The sequence below is a fragment of the Chiroxiphia lanceolata genome, chromosome 8 (assembly GCF_009829145.1).
Source record: "Chiroxiphia lanceolata isolate bChiLan1 chromosome 8, bChiLan1.pri, whole genome shotgun sequence".
NCBI lineage: Eukaryota > Metazoa > Chordata > Aves > Passeriformes > Pipridae > Chiroxiphia > Chiroxiphia lanceolata.
The window spans coordinates 8,183,827-8,207,830 of NC_045644.1; the positions used below are offsets into that span (position 1 = coordinate 8,183,827).

The 24,004-nt window shown below is 40.6% G+C and overlaps 1 protein-coding gene across 2 annotated transcripts in view; it reads right to left on the minus strand.

The window, feature by feature from the left end:
* Positions 1–19,028: 19,028 nt before the first annotated feature.
* Positions 19,029–24,004, minus strand: part of FAM160B1 (family with sequence similarity 160 member B1) — a 33,780-nt gene continuing 28,804 nt past the window's right edge. For both annotated transcript variants that reach the window (XM_032694706.1, XM_032694705.1), the window contains 2 exons: positions 23,277–23,380; positions 19,029–23,186 (listed from right to left, as the gene is read on the minus strand). In XM_032694706.1, the coding sequence (XP_032550597.1) occupies positions 23,081–23,186; positions 23,277–23,380 (210 nt within the window). In that variant the 3' untranslated portion in view covers positions 19,029–23,080. The remainder of the gene's footprint in view (positions 23,187–23,276; positions 23,381–24,004) is intronic.

The following is a 24,004-nucleotide window of genomic DNA, read 5'->3' on the forward strand; positions in this document are numbered from 1 at the left end:
AAGGCCAAAGTATTTTTTTCTTTTAGCTCAGAATTTCCCTTTGAAGCAGTATTCACTTACACAGCTGAAGAGCTTGATCCCAGGAGTGCTATCTGTTGAAGTCAGCGAGAGGTAAAGGATGATCAAAATCATGCCCTAATTGCTAACTTGGCTTGAAGGTACGTGCTGTGTCCTACTAAGAATCCAGTTTCCAGTAATCATTCCATGCAGTGATGGAATCCTGGTGCTGTGGTGGCTGAGACTACCAGGCTATAAACGTAGCATGGAAAGAGGCATTAAACAGGCGTATCATGGCAAGGCTGATATTCAAGAGGTGACCAGAGATGTGCCACAGATGATCTAAGATGATCTACTTGAGTTAGTGCTTCAATAAGGATACTCTGCTTGAGTATCCTTTTGCTTTAAGCCCTGTTGTTCATAGGAAGGTCATTAAATTACTTTGTTTCTGCAGTACGTTTATTACCTTTAAATCCAGTGCAGTCTGTTTAGTCTTTCATGATGCCTCATTGTGAATCATTAATGAGAAGCTCACACACAGAGTCATAGAATTTGTCTGATTACTCCATTCATATTTAATAAGCTTGCTGCTTACACTTCAGAGTAACAACAGAAATTAGATAATGTAATACTTTAGTCCTGGAGTGCCCCTAAATTTGGCTCTAAATTATTCATTATACTGGCTGAGGGCAAGCGAGCTGTCATAACCCTAAATTTATCTAAATCCTACATTGTCTAATTTGTGCCTCTTTGTTGTTATTCTCACTTTAAAAAAATAACTAATTTTTATTGAAGCTGAAAACATCCAGTTTTTGTCACTTGAAGATTTATCATCATTCTCTACAGAAGCACTGCAGTCAGCTAAAAACAAAGATCATTTAGTTGGACCTCAGCTATATATATAAAATGTGAGCCCTGCAATCAAGTAAGATTGTGAAGATGTGTTTTGTTAAAAGCAGTGATTTTATTTTCTAGCTAAGACAGTATTTTTTAAAAACTGTCAATTAGACAAGAACACATATATTAACCAGCTGCACTCCCACATTTTTAGATTTTTATTGTTTCATTCTATAAATTGTCTCTTTTGTATGGGTTGGATCCAGAAACATACTATCAATGTAATATTTTTAGTGTCTTTAAAATAAATAAACCTTGTAAGGTAAAAGGTCTAATCTAAGCCTAGCTGGGCCCTCAAGCAGAGTCTGAAATTATAATGTAAATGTTGATGGGCTCATAACGTATTTACCAAAACAGACAGAATCTGTCACACCTTCAGATTTATCACTGGGAATGTCCCATTCTTAGAAGTCATATATGAAAACCCGATTGCAAAATATGTATCCCAACTTTCACAAAAGCAGAACAGCTCACTTACAGAGACTTGTGTCCTCTGATCCCATCTTCTACTAAAGAATTTCTGTTCTCATGGGAATCATTCATAAACCACTTCAAAATTTAAACCTTCAATGCATTATGTACATAAGCCCAGCATCAAAATGGATCAGGTGCTCAGGGCACTGGCTCTGAGGTCTCTTGGTGCTATTATGGTCTAGTGGGCTGTCAGACATCATGGGCAAACCCAGGCCGAAGGGGAGGGGTACCAGAGCATCAGTGAAATACCATCTCCTTCAAAACATCCCAGGGGAAAATAGATATGAAAAATAAGGTGGGGTGTAACTATGTTATGTGCAAGCAGGAGGATCCCTGGAGCAGTGCCCTAGCCCCACTTTTTCCTCAATGCCTGCACTGTTGCATGAAATGGCCCCACTGTGGCTGCTTCCAGACTGGATTAGTGGCAGCACAAAAACTAGTCACTCATCTCACACCTCAGCTTGACCAAACAACCTGCTCTAAAAGGCCAAAATGAGGAAATAGCAGAGACAGTGTTGTTACACTGTTCCTAAAATACAGGAAGTCCACATTAAAAGTTTGGAACCTCTTTGTTCTTTTTGCCTTTCAAGTGATGTGTGTGGTCCTGTGTCTTTATTGTCACCTGTTCTTAAGAAATACAGTAACACATGTAAGAGTTGGAGGAATTTTATCGCATCTCAAGTGCTGTCTCACTGGAAGACTCACAGAGACAGATTGCATATCCTGACAGCAGGCCAAGGGGGGAAAAAAACGTTGGGAAGGCAGCAGAATCTAAATTTCTTAGAGTTGAGCCAACAGACAGATGGCAGGAACTAAATGTCCTTAAAAAAATCCCATGGCCGTGGCTGTCCTGGCTCAGTCTGATCCTCTGCCAAAGTGAGAGCCCCCATGAATGAACTGCAAAGAGCTTACAGTTTTTTCAGTCCAAGAGAGCTTAAGGGGAAAATAGTTGGAATAGATGAATTTCTGCAAATGACAGCAACTCAAAAAGTTAATATGGGAACCTGCCCATTCAGTACTGGCAATGGAAGAGAGGGACTCAAAGAAATCTGTGATTTGACAGTCAAATTAATAAGTTACTTTTCAGCAACAGTGGAACAGTTATTGTAGCTGCTCCATGGCCAGCAGCTCCAGCTGCTGGGAGCTTACCTCTTGTGTAGGAAACAAGGACAAGGCTTTTCCCCACTTAAATCCTCAAAAATAAAGCTTATATTAGATTTGTCTTGGACATTGCAGAGGCAGATCTGTGGAATAGCAGCCTCTCTGCTCTTCACTCATCAGGACTGTCTGCACAGCACACGCTCCTGCGCAGGTACCAGCCATGCAGCTCCCCCAGCCACCTGTGTTTCTTGTGCCATAGCAGAGTTTAAAGATTTCTCTTTCAGAGAAATCCCATTAAATAATGCCTTAGCCCTCCCCTGTGTTTTGCAGAGCAGGAAATACCAGCTGGGGGAGGAATGAAGCCTAGAATAGCAGCTTGTATTAAACAAGACTTCTGAGACCTTTTCCTCATTCTTTTAAGTACAGCTTAATGGTTCAGACACTAAAAGGATCTGCTTTCCTCTTCAGAAGCATTCATCCGGATTTAGCTTCAAAGTCCAACTGTTTCAACACTGAAAACCAGGGGGTTTCTGAGATTCAGCAACACAGTACAGTTGCTTTTTCCCCAGGAAGCTCCATGATGTCTGACCAGCATAAAAACGACAGAGAAGCCAGATGAGATGCTCCAGGAAGGTGTTTGTGTGTCAGAGAATCACTATCATGTCTCAAAAATTAGCTGTGCTTTGTGCTTGAGGTCAGCAGCTGAAACAACAGCCGTGTATGATGCTGGTAGGCCAAGCTTCAGTTCATAGGCACACACTTCCAAACGTTTCTGAAAACCTTCTGAGCTTGTTTGAGAGGTTTCATGGGGCAGGGAACAGATAGAAAGGATGACCTTCCCTCAGAAGCTGTTCCCTCAATGGGTAGAGTTGGCAATGTCTCCCACTCGTAATTCATATTTCCATCTGTCCTCCCATTGAAGGATGAGGGTGAAAACATGCCTGAGGGAAGGCTTTCCACAGAACTATTACTGGTTTTCCCTGCATCATTGCTGTCCAAAGTGAAGGAGACATCCTGGCCACTCACAGGCAGGCAGAAGGGGCTGCAAACACTTACAAACCACTGAGCTGATTAAACTTGCTTTGATCATCACAGTAATTCTGCATCAAAGATACTGTGTGGCAAATCACTGCTCCGCACAAATCACTGTGCTGGAGCCATTCCTGGGTGACTGTTTTTCTCCCCTAAGCCTGAAAATAGGTTCTTTATTCCACAGTAAAAAAGGGAAGGATTGAAGCAAACTCTCAGAAGAATGAGCGAGCTGCAGGGTCTTCTCATTTCCATTGGGGCCAGCCTTATACAGCCTGTCCAGGCTCAGGGAGCAAAGAGGACACTTAAAACCACTTTTCTACTTTCTGGTTTTGATTGCTGTGTGCTTCTTGCCTGAGGATCCAGGCCTTTGCTGTTGTATTTACCCTTCCCAGAAGTGCACTTAGCGATTAATGGAAGATTCGAAGTCAGGCATTCACTCTGGGGAAAAAGTAGGTTACAATAAATAATGGTCACAGGTTAAGTCATCCAGGTATTGTGTATGCCCTTAATGGGTATCAGAAAAAAATATGCCATAATGCTTGCAAATAAATTTCCCCCCCCACCATCCATTTTAAATTATATCTCTTGAGAGTTTTCAGCTATTTTCTTTGCTTTCAAACACAGCTTCCCTCTGTGCCTCCGACTCTGAAGTAGAGAGCTGAATTCAAACTGCAGAGAAATCTGTTAGAAGATGCCTGGAGGTATATGTGGCACAAAGACATGGGAACTTTATCTTCTATTCTGGCTGCTCTGAACTGATTGTGGGGATTAATGATTTATCTCTCTTTAAAGAATTCCTTGGAGCTACATAGTCTCAAATCAGATAAAATATATACTATTCCTCAATCAGGCACCTGCCAATTTGGGTTTAGCCTTTAATCTGGGCAGTTCTAGTTTTACAAAGATTTGACTTAAAGAAAAGTTTCCTGAGATATATCATCAGTGTTCATCACTTTTCCAAAACATGTATGATATTTCTTCTGAGAGCCCTGCTAGCCTGAAATGGTTATAAGAAGAAAGGAGAAATAGCAGAATTTTACCTTTCTGCCGAGAACAATTCAATACCACACCTCTGTCCTTGGTAAATCCCTTGAACAGTGTGTAGAGCTTGAGCTGACTTCTGACACAAGGACAAAGTTTACCTTGGAGAGTATCACAGGCATATTTCATCCTGCCCTTAGGATCAATGTTGGTTACCAGCAGCACAAGGAAAGCAGGCAGCTCCCTCACCAAACCAACATCTGTTCAGGTTTGCTGCAAATGTACACATCTGTGTAAAATGGGAACAAGGGATTGGCCAGAAGCAGAAATACACAATATTGGTCCACAGACAAGTGTTTAAGAGCTCAATTCGGATGTTTGTGGAAATGCACCAGAGACAGTGACATTAAATCTGACTCCCTTGTAACAAAGTCAGTGGGAGTCATCTTGTTTAAAGTGTGTTTGGACTAGATACTTGTCTGATTCATGTCCTTATTTATATAAATCCAAAATGGGATTTGTTATCTGGGTTAAAAAAGAAACCAAGCAATTTATTCACATATACAATAAAAAGGAATTCATGCACAGTCAGAACTCTGCCAAATGCAAGGCAGCTCCAGAGAAAAATGGCATTGTAAACCACTTCATAGCTTAAAAGAAAATAAGCTGGGTGTACAACAAGGTAGGAACCATCTGCTTGGCTTCACTGAGAATTTCCCTAGAGTAATCATTGAAGGGGTGGATAGATCATGAAATAAAGAAATTTTTTTCTACCTCTAGTAATTAAATTTACTGGGTTGCTGCAGAACAGTTCCTGGCACAGAGTAAGACATGTAGATGTAATACCTTATCATTGTAAGGCTATATAATTACAGTGATAAACAAGCCCATTTGGTTTAGCAGAGTCTCACATTTTGTCTGACTGACAGACCTTCATTTGCTACAGATCATAAGTTCATTTTTTGTAGTCATGTCCGATTTCCCATTCAGCCATTGCCCCATGCACCAAAATGCATGCACTTCCCACAGCATCCAAGATAAATATCTGTTTGATTTACTACCAGATTTTCTCTAGGAAGCTAAAACTTGAAGGCATGACCATGTTTGCTTCATTCTTCTTCAAGACATTCAGACTAAGCAGCTGACCTTTACACAGGTCTTCTGTAAAGCTGGGAGCAGAGAACATGAATCAAGGAGGTGGAGGTCTGTATGACCTTGTAACAAATTAATATTGTCCTTTGACTTGATGCTTTTGGACCTGCACCATAAATTCTTGATCAGGATGTAAATTCAGATCTACCCCTAGTTTGCTTCTGCTGCAGTATTTGGAATTAGTTAATAATAATAATAATCATCATCATCATCAGGTAGTGATTCTGTTCTAATGCAATTGGAATTAAATATTGCTGTCAATCTAAGCTCATTTAATTAAGCAGCATTTACAGAGCAGTTGGATGCTCTGAGGACCACAATAGAGTGACCTGGAATTATTTAAGTCTTCTTTTTCTTTTTTTGTATTTCTATACTTTCTTTTGCATTTCAGCTTCTTTTGCCCTGGTAATTTAACAGTGTCACATCCTCACAGCTGACCTTTAGAGGACAAGAAGCTGGGACCATTGTGTTGGTTCTGTGTTTCTGCCCTTACACTTTCAAATAATACATATTAGATTTACTTTTATTTTCTATGTGAAATGACCTTGAGAGTCACACAGGGTCAGAACTAACATTTTGTTGAATCTTTTTGAATATGCTAGGCTTTATTTTTCTGGTTTCCATGATAAGTGGAAAAGGCCAAAAGAAGTAACAATAATTGTCCAGTGTTGTCTGTACTATTAATTAAAAATTAATAAATTACATGTTAAAACAAAGATGAATCATTTATCTCCAAGCAGTGGGTTTGACAAGGAAAATCCACATTCTGGCTGTATTTTCTCAAAATACATCTAGTCCATAAAGTAACTATCTCCCTCCCACAAAGGAGTTTAAAATTATGTTGATTATATATCTTGAATGTAAATATAGTCAGGTGAGTTTACAGAGATAGACAGAGGAAAAAATTAGAAATAAAGAAATATTTTTATAATAGGCCTTTATTGTATATTTTGCAATATTTGATTGACTTTCTAATGTCCTGTTTAGCAGTATCATTCTCCATAATGAGAACCAGAGGAAAAATTATCAATGAGCAAGGCAATCTAACCAGCGCTTTCCAGTGGTTAAAAAAATGATGTAACCTGAGACAGGGCTTAGTAGTGTTCAATATCAGACCTGTCTCGGAGACACTGGTCAATCAATGAACCCAAGCTCTTTAAGAGAAGGGCAGTAGTTTGCTGAGTTGATTGTATATTGACTCAAATTTTGGTCACAGCACCCAATGGACGGCTGAATGTTTCCTGATCTCCAAAGTCTTACACTACTACCAATTAGTAGTAGTGGAGTACTGCCTAGCTTTTCTAAAATGCCCCATACCCCACCAGCAAGTCCTTTGAACCTTGAGACTCTGGCAGCATTTTTCTTTCTGGGAGCACAGCAAGGATGTTTTGCCTTGCGGCTGCAGGGCTACAATGCACCGAGGCTGGCTGAGCTCTGAAGGGCACAAGAGGAACCTGTGAGCCCTCAGATGAACCCAGAACTCGAGAGTCTGCTGCATTTCCTTTCCTCTAGGCATTCTGATTGTTAGAAAACATAAATGTTAGATGAAGCTGGACAGTGAACAACCTTCTTATTTACAGGGCAGTCCCACTGCTTGAGTCCATCCAAAGGGAGTTCTCAAGCTGACATGTACTCTAATTCACACAACTTGAGTTTTTTAAAGACACTTCTGTGGACATAATATTTGGGCCCAGTGTGACTTTCAGGGTGTACATACTGCATGGTACAGCCCGCAGCCTTTAGGAATTTCCCCAGTTCTTCATCAATTTTTAATACATGATATTTTGCACTAACAGGCTGCTTAAGAGTACTCAGATTCCAGCTCCCACCAAAACGAAGCAGAGCAAAGATGTTCCCATCTTCTCAGCAAAGCTGAAAGCTGAGGTTGGCTGTCCTGCAGTGTAACACAGCTGTGCTACAGTTCTGCAGGATATACCAGATGTATTTAGGGCAGTAGCTGGCCTGGGAAGTAGGGGAGGTCAGGAGCAGATGCATCATGCCTTTCTGCTGCCCCTGCTCTGGGGACGGATAAGCCGGGGGCAGTGGGGGGAGAGCAGCCTCCTGAAGCAGCGCAGCAGAAACCCCCAGGGTGCACTGAATCCGCGTGTCGGATCCTTCGGGGAGAGTGCTACAGATTTTCTTCCGTAATGCGCATTTTGAGATAAATACCAGTTGCAGTGAAGCGTTTTCTATTAAACAGTCTGTGAGAAAAGGGTCAAACCGCTGATGTGCCAATTCCCATTCTCACCCAGGGCCGGGTGCCGGCGCAGCCGAGCGCGACGCGACGCACACAGAGCGGCTCAGTTACAGTGAAACACTCGGGTACACATCGGGATGGGTCTGACGGGGGCAGAACCGCCTGGTGATGATCAGGGCTCGCAGCCTTGACTGGCGATGAACTAGCGGTGTGAGCTTTAACTGGCCAGCGACAAGGCAGAATTATAATCACTGTTTTACCAGCGCAAAGTAAATGCTTGCTTTCCCGCTTCGCCCATTCTGGAAATTTATAACGCACTTGGATGTGTCCACACCTCGGAGCCAGGGAGGCAGATGCTGGGGGAGTGAGGAACAGGCTTTTGCAACCTGACCCCCGAGGAGGAATAGCTGCAGCCATGCCTTTTACGACACATTTTTCTGAAATATTTATGCCCAATCACCCGTTGTTGTTTATCTCATGGCCCCCTCTCCTTGCTCAACCCAGGCTGCCTTATCAGACAGCCTTAGCTATTTAGGAAGCATAAATTAAAAGTTAGGAGGCTGAAATTAGAGAAAAACCTTTTTGACACACATTAAAGCTTCCACTAGGAGAGCTGTGGAGAATTAATTGTCAGGCAGAAAGGGCTGGGAGTGGGGACCAGAGGGTGCCTCAGCATGTGAAGGGCAGAGTTCCCCCCCATCTCAGCAGGTCTGACTGCTGTGGATTTTAGGTAGGAACTGTTTTTCAGGCCCAGCTATTAACCACTAAGTGATCTGGTTGGTTGTTTCACCCAATCCATGCTGGATGCCTTCCCCTTCCCTGCTTGCAGAAAGGGCAGCCGCAGCCTCAGTAGCAACTACAGCAGCCACCCGCAGCAGGGACAAAGGGAAAAGCCTCAGAGCAAGCAGCAGAAAGTAGGTTAGCCTGTAAGATGTGGGTGGAAACAGTGCTCTTACAGACATCTTTCTTATAGAATTCTGTATATTCACTTTTTAGTGGCTCAGAAGCAGAGGACGTTTCTTTGCATCATTTCCAGCGAAGAGGGAGCTCAACTCCCTCCCTTCACGGTCTCTCCCCTCTGACCTGTCTAATTGCTGTAGGAGAAGGGCAGCCCAAAGAAAGTCAATATGGATAAAACCCTTTTGGATCCTGGTATTGGTCAAACTGCTGGTAGAAGGGTACAGCTTCCCTTGGGTCACAGACTTAGCTGAGAATAGCAGATTTGTCCTTTTCAACAATTTTGCAAGATGAGGTGCTTTTGCTGTGGGATTTTTGGGTTGCTTTGATCAGTTGTGGGGTTTTTTACTATGTCTAGATCCAGGCTGCCTGAAGATAACCATGGGTTTGTCAGTGATTTTAGTGAAATTGACCTTGAAATTTGACCTTGAAATATGTTGAGTTCACAGGCTATATAAACTACCATATTTTGCATATCTGCTCTAAATCCAGACAGCCAGAGGGCTGAAGGTACGTTGCCCCACTGCAAACAGATCAGCTGAAAAGCATGAACCTTGATTTAAAGGAAAGACACCATTGCTGATTGTGTGTTGTATCTTAGATGGGAAATGGAAGAATTGCGATCAAACACACTTTATTGACTTTATTCCTTCCTTAACTAACAAGTGAACTTCTGAAAATGTGCACACTAGCCATTTTATGAAATATGATAGCAAGCACTAAATTACAGTCCTCAAATCACCAATTCAGAGCCCACAGAAATATTTTTTTCCATTTCTTCATCTATAATTTCCGGGCTGGAGCTCTAGCCATTAATAGCAGCTACATCATTACACTGCCGTGACACTTCAGCAGCACCCTCATCCATTTCAGTCATTGATCCGCTAATGTGCGCCGGATGGGAAAGGAAAAGGGCCAGCTCATTCATCCTCCCCCTCCTTCCTCCTCCGCTCACCAGGTGGCAACCACTCACCCACTGCTTTAAATCCCTATCAGATTTCAGATGCTCAGTGTTAATTGTCTCTGTACAAGGACTGACCTCAGACAGCAAAACTAAAATTAAAGTAACAGGGCCACAGAAGTGGGTGAAATGCTACAGGAGTGGATGGATCTGCATCTGCTTTCCTTGGCCCACAGACTGCAGACAGCACTGGAAATGACAAGGTAGAGCGGGAGTGGTAAAACACACTTCTAGGCATTAGATTCTTCCTGGAAAATGAAGCCAAACAAGGAAAAGAGTAGGAGAAAGGCTAAAGAAATTAGGCAACAAGATCCAAGGTATATCAATGTACTGCTGGAGAAATGGTACTTTGAGTAGCACCAACTGCACAAGTAATTATGTAATTTGCATATGGAGCAAAAAAATGTCTTTCCTATGGATATCCATGGGTAATCCATACTGCAGCTCTGTGTTTAGATGTTTTTCTGAGTTACAAAGATACTGAGCTGAAAGATATATTACTTATTCCTGTAGCATGTCGAGGTTTTCTAATCCAGAAACCTGATTTTTAAAAATTTTTCTTAAATTTATCCAACTAACCTATACACACATTCTTGCTTTCCCTTTCCACTCTCTGCTTGGTACATCTGCTCTTTTGTTCTGATTTTCCTTATCTTTATATTGCTCATTTTGGGGATCAAAAGATAAAGGAAATAAAAATCCTGTTAGTTTTCAAAGGTCCACAGAGCAGTAGATAATTGGTTTCCAATCAAGTTCCAACTTTCTTTGATCTCCAAAGCCCTTGCAAAGAACATTTTGCTAAGACACAAGTGTCAGTGCGTGGTAGCACTACCAGGAGATCAAATTTTGAAAGGCTGCAATTACCTGTGCAGTGACACTTATAAAGATGAGAGGGACTGATAACAATGCTGTGTTTTTATGCCATCTTCCATTACACTTGCATTAATGAGACAGGACTACATCCTTCTGAAAATACTTCCAGTAGTATTTCTCCCATGCTATAGTGACAGAGGTGATGGGTCATGCAGCAGGGTCAGGAACAGACACCAGCTTCTTCCAGCTCCCCAGACCTCGGTTCAGCCACACAAGCATCCTTCCTTCTCAGAGACTGCTGCTCTTTCCAGTTCTGCTTCAAGAAGACAAATAGAAATGTGCTGCTTGTTCGCCCCCCGATTCATGTTTCCGCCTTCATGCAGCAGTTTATAACCTTTGGCTGTGCTGGTTGAACTTTTTGGGCTGTGGTGCAATGATCAGTGTAATGTTGTTTATATAACACAATGCCCAGCAGCTGATAGGAATTTTTTAAAACCAGCTCTGCCACCAGAAAGAACCCTGACGTGAAACTATAGCCTTGTTCATTTTTGCAAGCAGTTAATCTCTTCTGTCACTTTGAACCTTAACGCACGTCACTTTAACTTCCCTTATTCACTAAATGTCCTTCTGTCTGCACCCACACTTAAACCCAACAAAACATATGGGTGGGGGTTGGTCACTTCTCCAGGTGACAAGAGGAAATGGCCTCAAGATTGGATATTAGGAAAAATTTCCTCACCAAGAGGGTGGTCTGGCACTGAAACAGGTTGCCCAGGGTAGTGCTGGAGTCACCATCCCCGAAGGGATTTAAAAGACATGGAGATGTGCGACCTGGGGACATGGTTTAGTGATGGGCTTGGGTTAATGGTTGGACTCAATGATCTTAGAGGTACTTTGCAACCTAAATGATTCTACGATTTTGTATGAAAAAGCAAAATATGTTTATGCTTGAAAAGCGCAAGACAGAGTAAAATGACTGATCTGAGGTTTGTAGGAATCTCTCTTTTATTTTCTTTTTAGTTTTTATTTTTATCTTTTTCTCCTCTTCTCTTTTCATCTTTCTCTTTTCCATTTTCTTTTCCTTTTTCCTTTCCTATTTCTTTCTTACTCTCCATGCCAGGGCTGTCCAGAAACAACAATTTATTTTTTTTATGTATCAAGGCAGAATTATTTTGTGCAATCTGGAGAGGCAGAGTGCACAAGATACACATGCACATTTTTTGTGCATGCACACCAAAATCTATAACTGACTCTGCTTCTTTAAATAAACAGAATACATTCATTTAGCTTAAAATAGGACTCCTGTCAAGCTCCTGCCCTAGAGCAACTACCAATTGCACTGTCAAAATCACTCTCTGTGGTTCTGAATAGGTTTCTTAATGAAAGACCAACATTAGCTCTTTAGAACATTTTGTCCCTGAAGGATGCAGCAGCAACAGCCATGGAATGATTTCTGGCTCAGACATGCTTATAGATGGTAGAAAACATAATGGTTTAAAACATAAGTATCAGCTCCCTGGAAATGCTTCATAACAGTGATTCAGGGAACCAAGAGACAAATGGATACTAAGAATGGTACCCACTGATGAGTGCTTTGTTTCCCATATGCACATTGATCCCCCTAAGAATAATTGTGGTTATGTTGTCACTGAAACAATGCAATAACCAGAGAATGAAATTATTTGGGACCCAATCCAAAGCAAAATATGTTCTGGTAAAATGAAATTTTAATATTTGCTGGATTAAATAATGATGAGCATCCGAAGGAAATTCTGTGTTTCTATTTTAGCAGTCTGGTCATACTGACTGTCACAGTAGTCATTTTTTATTCTGGTTAAACCTGGAGGCAGTAGCATAGTTGAATATGACTTGAGTAGATATGTCCAGATTCAAACGAAAGAAAAAGAGCTTTTGTTATAAGATGCTTGGTTGGAGGCAGGACTCAGGTGTTCCATTGTTTCTTTAATAAGGGTGGTGTGGCTGCACTCGGCTAAAGTCTCCAAATTGGAGCTACAGCACCATTTAAATGCTGAAGAATGGTATTTACCAACAGCCTTATGCATATCCCCAGTCTCGGTTCCAGACAGATTTCAGATCAAATGTCACTGTTCTTATACAGGAAAAGCCCACAAGCAGCTTTTCCACAGCATGGAGGGCATCAGGATCAAACCCAACAGCACAACACATGACATTTTCCATCAGAATATAGAAGTATCTGTCCCTGCTTGGTCAGTCTTCTCCCTGGCAGCAGGAGACTGAACTTCTGGTGTGTTTGATCCTCTTACTTCCTATACTTGCAGTCTGTTCCAACAGTCACCATCAGCCAAGACGTAATTATCACATAAAGCAGCTTTGTCTAGGCACAAAAACATTCAATGCTAATAATAAATCTGTTAAAAGTGCTCTTCCTATGTCCTGCTCTGTTTCCTGATGGTCCCTTCCCCTGCTCCTCAGGGTCTGTAGTCCATGCTGTCATTCTGGTGGTGGTGGTTGTGATGCAGCAGGTCATTGGTTTCTGGAGTCTTTCCCCAGGAAGATTATGGTTGTTCATGTTGATAGTTTTGTCTTACTCATTTTGATATGGTTGCTAACACATTTATACCTTTCCTCCTCCTTCATTGTTTTGCACCTCCACATCCTATCTGCATTTTCTACGTACAACACCTTTTAAATCTGTTAGATACTATTTCTTTGTTGTCTTACCCCTAAACTCAGCTTTGTCCAGCTCCAGGTCTGCTTCCTGAACTCAAGTGTGGGTGTGAAGCCTGCACCCCATCTCTTTTCCCCATGCCAGTATTCCTCTGCTGTGATGCTCTCCAGCCCTCAGCCATCCTACCAGCCCCAGATGTGTCATTAAACTGTAGAACTACAGCAGCACAATTACAATGACAAGCAAAGTAAACGAATTTAGCCCTAACCACCTGGTCAGAAGAAAAAATGCTGTTGCAGATAATTCAAATTAAAACAAAGCTGCAGGCAGGTCAATAAAGTTCAGACCAAGCAGGGCTGTCACAGCTCAGCCCTGAGGGCTTGCATATTCACCACAAAATCTGTGGCCTGTTAGTAGCAATGGCAATATAACACAAAAGGGTTACATGGTTGCATTACTGTGCTATTCTGAAGTTTCCCATTTGTTTCCCATCCAACTCAGACCCCGCTAATACATTGCCCAAGGTAGGGAGCTGCAGGTACACAGATCAGCCCAACATCAGGAGTTAACTTAATGAAAGCCAACTCATTCTGTAATGCACTTGGGATTGGTGTCTCCTTGGCTGTGTTTATGAAACTCCATGGAGCCGCTGGAATAAGTGCTACTGAATTAATACAAAGCTATAAATAGGTTAATCAGGTGGAATCTTCAGCTGCTAAAACAGTAGAGTTACACAATTATACTGACCTTGGCTCATGATGGTGCAAGTTTTTGTTATCAAATTTTAGTTTCAACCTGGAGATGATCTTTATCTGGCATCTTGGATCAGCTTGCTCTTGCAGTCCACACTTTTCCAGTAAAGTAATAAACAACGAGGCCAATGCTGGAGCAATTTCTTAGGGGCTTCTGATAATTGTTCATTTAGCTGCTGAGCATAAAAAGTTTCTGCAGAAAACTGAGTCAAGACTAAGAAGTCAAGCCCCTTCCAAGAGCTGAAAAGATAAATTGCACCTATATAGCTTGTACTTTAAAAATGTAAATTAAGTCTATATGTGTAATTCCTCTGTGACAGCTTCCTCTATTAACAGAATAAGTCATCCATCTGTCACAGGAAGAAAAAAAAGATATTTGCCACTCAAAACCACAAACCCAACAAAACTGCTCAGATTACTCAGCATCACCTCAGTGCGTGGTGAGCAAGCAAACTGCTTAAAAATAACTAAACAATTGGCAGAACAAGACATAGTGATCGGGGTAAAAACTAGTATTTGCCTTGAAATGGTAACAACTGCTGCATATGCTGGCTGGAATTACTAGCATAGCATTATTTACAGTTCCCACACCTTTGCTTCTTTCTGAAATAAAATAAAATACACAAATAATGGTTTCCAGGATAAGTTTATATGCCATAATCCAAAAGTACACATCATAATGTACTTCTACCTTCTACCCCAGAAGTAAAAGGTAGAAACTTTTCATGTTGTACCTTTCCCCTCTCAGACAAAACCAGCCAAAATGCTCCTTGTCAGCATCTCACTTGAGACATAAACTAGAGAGAGAGGTTTGGAAGCTGTGGGCCTGTCCCACTGGTTGATCAGATAATATTTAATCATATTAAGGCATCTATTTTTTCATTATTCCGTTTGGTTGATATTTAGAAACAAAAAGGCAACACTATTTTAGAAATTTGGCAATTAGAATTATATTAGCAGATCCAACTGACATTTGGAATTAATTATAAAAGAGGGGGAAAAGGGTTTGTGCTCACTCTTGATCTTTTAGAATGTAAAAATAAGGTCTGATAAGCATATTTGCCATCCTAGAAACATCAAGATTTATTTTGATTTATTGGCTTATAATAAACCAACTCCTTATTTAATGATCTGAGCTGAGATCCAGAGAAGCAGACATTTAATATATATAGCATGAAAGTCCTTGCACAATTTTGATGCATGATTTGGCCAGTATTATTATTACTTCTCCCAAATTTCAGCAAAAAATCAGGGAACAGCAGAAATCTAAGCTGTTAATGCAAGGTCTTATTTACCAACAGAGAAGCAGCCTTCTGGTGTATCCTCTGAGAGAGTAATACTTCAGTTATCACTGGCTTAAATATGTATCTTATATTATCCTGACAATTTTTTGCCAACGTAAGCAAGGCCATGACATTCAGGTGACTACATTTTGATCCCAAACTCTTCAGGCTTTGGTTCTTTAGTTCTTTTGTGTTTGATTATTTGAACAAAGAAACACTACCAAAATAACAAACTTTTCAGCAATCAGGAATATAAAAGATATGAAATACATATTTCATATATATGACATAAATGACATATAAATATATATGAAATAAGCTTCTCCTCTCATTTGTTAATACGTTACTTCTGTGGTAATGCTGGACATCTGCTCAGGTGTCTTTCTTTTAAACATGACCAAGCTATCCAGTTTTCTTCAGTAATCCACTTTTTTCTTTTCATTCCTGTTTTTCCTTCTAAAAAAAATATTAGCGGACATACTGAGTTTGGGAAGCAGAGAGTAGAGACTATGCATTTCAACTGACAGCAAAATTTCCACAGATTTCAGTGTGTTCAGGTTTTCCTTCTGACCAGCCCACCAAGTTTGCCATACAGATGGGATTTCCCCTATAGATCCTGCAGTTGGACCTGGGTGGGCAGAAGCAGCTCTGATTTTCTCTCTGTTGTCTGTATATGCTGAGCTGCAAAAACTGCTGACTGCTGAATCCTCCAGGTGAAGGACAAGACAAAAAACATTTTCAGGGATTTGAAAGGATGGAATTAACAAGGCAGGAGAACGTGAGTCTAAAAGCCAGGATAAACAATACAAGGATTTTTTTCCCCTTCCAGGAAACTGAAAGGAAAATTGTCTGTAAATGTGCAGTGTTGATGGACAGCCTGCTAACAGCGAAAACGGGAGTCTCTGAAAGCCTTAGGAAATAAAAATTCATGACCCAAATTAAGAAATATGAACTTGACAGGTGCTTCCTGTGGATGTGGAGATGAGGGAAGCAGAAGTGGGCTCCTCAAGTAAAGGATAATGACGATTCAGAGAACAGGTAATTTGTTCCTCCTCTCCAAGGAGCTCAGCACGGGCGGGAGAGGGGGGGGGAGGGAGGGATCCTGGCCCTGCCAATCAAGCCGTGCCGCCCGCTGGGTGTAATGGGTGCTGCTTCTGCTGAGAGGTTGTTATGTAAGGGAGTTGCATTTTAGAAAGCTGAAAATTGCTTTTCTCAGATTGCAGCAACTTCCTTCATTTACAGGAGATGCTCCACAGGAGAAGTGGATCAGTCCATCTCCCTTCTTCCCAGCAGAACAAATCCAAGTCATTCTGGAACCATTCATTAGCTGGGAGTCTGAGGATGTAAATGTGTATTTACTTCATTTTCTCAATGACACAGGCTGGTTCCCTCTGGAAACATCCAATGTTTTGTCCAGTCTGGTTTTAAAAGCATAAGGGTACAGGCTCCTTCCTCTTCTGGTTCAGCAGCATTCACAGTTGGGGAGTTCTCACTGATAATGAGTATCAGTTTTCCTCGGTGACATTACTTCATTCTTAATTGCATTCCAATAAATTAAGGCTTCATAATTCTTTCAGTCTTGGTGCTTAAGTCTTCCAGATCTTTTTATTTGGAAGTAATGTTCCTCTAACCCTAAGCCATAATTTAACTATGCTAAATTTAGTTACCTCTGTTGCGTTCCTCTCTAAAATCAGTTAAATATCTTTTGCTGTTTTCTGCAGAACTTCCTGTCTCTTGTTATATGTATTACTCAGCACAAACACTTATGTTCTTGTCTGCTTCATCTCTCAAGACTGGAAACAGGATACTATACACCTTGAAATATGTAACACCAATGTCTCGTTTCTGCCAACCTCAGTGCAAATTACTAAAGCAGGTTTACACTCACCATCTAGGGCTCCCTGTGGACACCCACCCTTGTTTCAGAAGTTATTTCAGAAAATTGTTCACTTTAGAATATGAGTTTCACCTTTTTGAAAATTAAGGTGATTAGGAGAATATGTTCCTACTAGAGAAATGGGGTTCTTCCTTTCACATTTCCTTATTTTTCATTATGTAATATGTTTTTTACCACCATGTTTTACATGATGCCGTGGAGAGAGAGGCAAAGCCAGCAAGATGCATCTGCTTTGTCAAAGTTACAAAATACTTACAAAGTTATCATTCCACAGCACTGTTCTAGCAGATTCTATACCACCAGCAGCATTTATTCTACACCACCAGTTTAATGAAACATAGTTCAGAATATATATAACATCCTAGCAAGGGCAATTTAAGTGGCCCAGTGAGGTACCACATTCCAAGATGCATCTTTTTATCCTCACAGATGTGACTCCAAAAGGCAGTGTCAGCAACCAGCCCTAATGTGTAAAATGTAGTGTTTCACATTCTTTTTTTTTTGCATTCTCAAGAAGCTTATGACACCTGAAAACTTTAATCCACCATATGCTTCACTTGATTCCTAAATTGCTCCTCAGTTCTTTTTCTCACTGTTCAAAGGGAACCCTGGCTGATAAAGGATGCACCAGGAACACATGGGTTGAGGCTGAAAAGGCTCATACAAGTTGTGACAGATTCACTTCACTGAGCATTAATCCACTTTAATCCAATTGGATCACATACCAAACTAGCAAAATCCTTGAGGCTTTCACAGCATCAGTTCTGTTAATATTTAAAGGTTAACAAAGTCAGTAGATCCTGTTCTATTTGTATCTATATTGAGAACTTCAGCTGAGAATTTGTAAAATAAGTTAATGAATATGAAGTAGAGACCACACACTAATAACACTCTCTTAGGTTTGTTTTTCATTTTTTTCTCCAACAGGATGTAGAGCCCCAAAATCTTCTATCAGAATGCAAGTGCCATAAGCTTATCATGCTTCAATGACTCAGTTATTTCAAGGATATCAAAGTGAGAGAAAAATAAAAGAAGATGCCAAATGTTCAAATCTATTACAACTTCCTCATTGATTGGGAAAGCAAAGTGTTTCTAAATCTCTAAATGCCTCATGCAGGCACTGCAAATAAACAATCTGGGGTAGATGACAATCTCCAAGACCCAAGAGGATGGAGGAAAGATGCAGAGAGCTATAAAAAAAGCTGTCAAGTGCATCATCTTGCTGTAGCACTGTTCTTGTAAGGATGCAAGAGCACTTGCAGCTGTTAAATACTGAGGAGAAACAGCTTAACATCCGAGTGTAGCCCTCAGAGGGGATCCTACAGAGAGACAAGATTTTTCAAAGGCTGATGAAAACTTGAAGGACACCAAAACTGAAAAAAACCCCCCCAATAAATGCAATTTAAAAATATATAAAAACATATATAACCCCCTATGTATAAAAGCTTTCCTTGAAGGCCCCAAAGGAAGAAATTATGCTTATTCATATATATGACAGACATTTGTCCCCAATTCAATAAACTAATGTTGTAACTGACGCACTCTGCGCTCAAATGCAATAGAAAAACAAGGTCTTGACCTGCTGCTGCCTTTCTGGAAAGATATCAGGGCTCTCAGGAAAGAGCAGATGTTAATCTGTGCTCAGGGTGGCTCCAACCTGGCCATTTCCCTCAGCTTCCAATTTTCATTGGCAAGAGCATGCTGATTCACTCCAAGCCCTGCACAGGATAGTACAGGTTTATCCCAGAAGACATTGCAGTGACAGACTCAAAATAAATGAGGACTTCAGGATCAAAGGCATGATGTAAAATCCTAAAACATTTTCTGTCACAAGGTCATCCAGACAAGAAGTATTATGGGTTCTGTAATAACAGAAGCAGTCGCTTCGTTGAAATTAATTTATTTTGAGAATATCCCTTTTAATCCTCCATGCATTTTTTAGCACAAAAAGTTGAATTTACCACAACCTCCTTCATAAAACTTAATATTGTATGTCTGGTAATGTGGCTGTTTCAACAATTCCTCACTGGAAATCCCACACCTGTGAAACCTTGGCAACACTGTTAGTAAGTGACCTACACAAAGTTTAATAGAAAATTTTTACTGAATATCCTCTGTTTAATGTAAACAAGGCAGGAGGCAAAACAAGGAGTATATATTTTATATAGTTACATTATTTTACAGGGCACAGTAAGCATGAAGGACATGTTTTGAAAACCCTGTATGATATGCAATATCAGGTATGGATTTTCCATGTAGCCCCAGGTCTACTACAGGACCCTTCGATTTTACCAAGCACTTTGGGTTAGTATTTCTTTTAGCAAGACAAAGAGCACTAAGAGAATGTCATCTGTGAGATTACACAGCAGGTTATGGTAGAAATTACCATGCATTACAAAGCCATTCCATGATTACTTGTGCCCTGTAAAATCAAGTGTGGCAATCTTTACACTAATCATAGTGTAAGCAAGCTCGGGATTCTGGTCCTTTTATATATATATGTATATATATATATATATATATACATAGGTGATATACAGCCAGACTCAAGCTGTGTATCAAGTCACAGCTTTTATATTGCACAGATAATATATAGTAAGAACATTACACAGACAGGATCTGAATACCAGGAATATTACAGTCATATGAGAAACTAAGGACAAACTTGTTCTACCAGAGCTAGCACATGGCTTATTACAAAATTTTCTAAATCAGACTCTAAATCAAATACATACTATAAATGAAAAAAAATGTAAAAAATGCTTCTATTTACACACGTGTGCATCAGGATTAAAATGTGGGTGGGGTCTGCCTTTTGAAATAAAAAATTATTCTAGTATTACCTCTCAAGTATTCCAATCTAATACTGGTGGCCCTATTTTCTAAGGGGTAAGCACTCACATTTCCCACTGACATCTGAAGGATCTGCATATGCCATGAACTCTTCAGGCCTTATATTTTCTCAGGTGGCCCTCTCTGGGTAATAAATAACCACATACAGACACACACACACAAACAAAATGGGCACCTCAATGACATGCATAGATTGAAAAGGTGAAAACATGGACCTCAACTAACTTCTAATCTTTTTTTTTAAAAAAAAAAAGTGCATGAAAAATATCACCACAAAAATAATTAAACGAGTTCCGTCTCTTATGGAAGATTAAATCACTTTTACAAAAATAAAGGTCATTGTCATCAGGTATGGTAATTAAGGGTTTGGAGGCAGCACTCACAAGAACAGTTTAGGCTAAAGCAACTTTAAGGATTGCTTCACTTCTATCAGGATGGATCCATGTCTTATAAATTTATCAACTAAATAACATTTGATTTACAAGAACATCACCAATGTCACTGGAGACTGTACAATTATAGCCTGAATTTCAGACTGATTATAGTTATATCTACTTATTTTTCTCATGGACAAGCTTAAGGAACTGTGTTTGCAGCTTGGCAAACTGTTTTGCATTAAAATGCCACAGAGGCATTACAGTGTAATGAGCTCAGGTATCAGTGAAAACAGCAATGACAACAAAAGAGGTTGATGTTAATGCTTTCAATTGAGATCAGGCATCTCTTGAATGGCTTTATAAATTCTTACATTACTTGGAATGTTCTTGGAAATTTTAACATGTCTCTCATTTTCATTTATAGTAGCATTACTGCTTCCAGTTTCCACTGAAACTGGGACATCAGAAGTACTCTGGAGCATACACTTAAAAAAAAAATAATGAAAATAGAAAATTTGAGGAAAAAGTAATTAAGCTCAAGCAAAATCAAAAAAGACCCAAATTCAGTAAAGCATCACTATTTGTGCTCAATAGCTTAACTTTGTTTATGTAAAAAATTGCAATTTAAGGACAAAATTCTTGAAATTAAGCTTATGTTTAACTGTTTTGCTGAATTGGGACTTTATTTATAACAAATATATGTATTAAACATCTCTCTGCAAAGACATCAATGTGTTCTAAATCATGTGTCAGGTATCAATGAAGCTTCTAATCAGATCAACTGCAATACAGATCACTAAAAATGATTTGCTGTTTTCAAGGTATGTTTCTAAAGAACAAAAATGAAAAAAGTGTCATTTTATTAACCATATCCTGCTGTGCTACTTGGACATGAAAACAATTTGGGGTTAAATTCATAGGAAAAAGAATCCTCACGCAAACAGATGAGGAAGTAAAACACGCTTTTGTTTGCCAGAGAAATGCCATACTTTTTAAAAGTGTCCCAGTACAGGAATCCATTGCATACAGGTTTTACCTGCCAAAATGTTTCCCCAGTTCCACAGCTACTTTCTCCAGCTGAACCTGTACTGGAAGCTTTTACAGCAGGACCCTCTTCACTGCTGACAACAATAAATTTAGCCCATTAACTGTGACACTGCTCTAATTAACCTGCTGACTTAAAAGGCCTCTCAACATCCAGGCTCCATAAATATTAAAAAACAAGACCTCAAAGGCATGGATTCAGAGCAAAATCTGATTCTCTGCTACGGTCGTGTAAATCCAGAAAAAAACTAGTGACTGGGTAAATTACTCCATCACTGCATGTGAGCAGTGAGATCTGAAATGGGCTTTAACTGTGCAAACAGGGCAGAAGGAAAGACAAATGAAGAAACACAATGTAAACAGAAGGAGTGAAGCTCTACATTGTACGTTCATAGGAGGGGTCCTGCACACGTGTGTGAGGTCAGGATAGGTCTCTCACCCCAGACATCCAGTGTGACTGGAAGGTTCAAGCACAGCCCCCCACACCTGCCAGCGTTCAGTAAGAACTCTGCCAAGTGCAGGCTGCCACCAACAGAAGCAAAGCACACTGACGTGGCCTCCACTTGCAGTGCCAACACCTGCCCTGGCTGATGGCATTCATACTGAAAAGGATTCACTGAAAGGCATTCCTGCATCCCAGCATTATGAAAAGCAGGTGCAAATTTTGGTCCTGTATAAGTTATCAGTGTTTAACTGAGTTGGCATCACTGTGATGGCTAGGTAAGCAACAGAAACATCTCAAAAAATAACAGAATGCTGCCAATTTTCAAGGCACAGAAGATTCTTAAAGCAATTCAGGTTATATACCAATTTAAAAGAAATTAAAAATACTGTTTCAGCAACAACTACTCATGACCTAGAATTAACCTCTCTGTAAAGGTGACATGGGTCAAACATCTGCAATTCTCATGAAAAAACCTAAAGCAAATCTAGTTATGCAGATGACCTGAGATCAATAGCTTGGAATGACAGAGACAAGCATGCTACAAACATGTACACTTCAGATATATTTGTTATGGATGTGATGCCGAGTCAGGATTAATTTCATCAGTATTGATTTTATACTGATATATCTCTTGAAGTAATCCATTGAGGAATCAAGCTCAGAGTTGTCTTTAAGATCCACCAAAACAAACATGACCCCTCATTAACATATCCTACTGTATACGGATTGGTGGATTTTTTGAACCTCATCGTTTTTAATAACATACATTGCAACTATGATTTCCTTTCATATCTCCAACAGAAAGAAGAAGAATTAAGACATAAAATTGTTATAAAATTAATTTGCTTTTTAAAACTAATATGGTCACAAAGTACATGTGAGCCCCAGAACATAAGATCAAACTCTCTAAACACTGTCATTAGAATAACCAAGGTCTGATGTCTGTGGTTCTTCATGCAGCTTTTGCAGCTCTTCACACAGTGGCTAGAAATGCTATGTATTGGTTTCTCCCAAAATGCCTTCGCTCATATTCGAGGTCCACTTGAATCCTCCTCTCTCGCAATCTGAACATCTGGTGAAAGGAAGCTGTTTTCCAGTTCTGCCAAACGTCCCCTTACATTTTTCCAGGAGGCACCACCTCTTCTCTTTGGGTGTTGTCAATGGACTTGTGGCTGAAGGGAGCCCGGTGGCTTCCCAGCCTGACCCCCCAGGGCTGCTCACGGCGTGGCCGAGGTGTGGTACTTCACAAAGGCGATCGCTGCCAGCTCTTTGCAGAACTCTTCCAGCACAATCACGCCCTCTAGTAACGTCATGTGGTCAATGCTGGGACAGAGAGAAAATTGCAGGGAGTCAGGACTGGCACACACAAAACCAGCCATGGGTCTTGGACAACGTGCAGCGTTATTTACTCACATGGGCCCTTCGGGCTCCAAGCCCAGTAGGCGTTTTCTGACCAGCAGAAGTTTGGGAGTGAAATCTGGGATGCGTTGGATTCTTACCATGAGGTCCCCGACGACCTGTAAAGCCCAATGCCACGGACACACAAAGTTACCACCTGTGCAGAGCGCCTGGCAGCAAGGTTAATGACAGCTGCAGTGCCCAGGACACAGACCCACTTCAGCCTCCTCACAGGGTCACAGAACAACATGTGGAGTAGCTGCTCTGCCCCAAAAGAGGAGCAGGAAGTAAAGAGATACAAATGTCTTACTTGCCGTTGTCACAAATAGCATTACTTGTTTTAATTATGTAGATGATTAATTTGTCTAAGTAAATGTTGACGCAGGCAATTGACCAGTAAATTTATGGGTTTAGAGAAAGCACAAGGGGAGAGAGTGAAGATTTGTATTTTGGAACGGGGAGGGCTGCTGGGAAGAAGGGAGCCAAGCCCTCTGTCAGTACTGGGCAGGCAGAATTAACAAGCTGCTGACCAGCTTAATAACAGCTGGTGCGTGGGGTAAGCGAGGGATTCTGACTAGGAAGATTGCAGTGTGACAGGCACCCAGCCAGCACTTCTAGGATGCAGGTCTGGCAGGAAGAGATGGAATCAGAGAGGAGGAGAAGGGGACTTTAGATAAATCCAGGACTATATCATCAAGAACAGCCTTAATCAGAAAAAAAAAGGAGCCTGAGCAGAGACACTC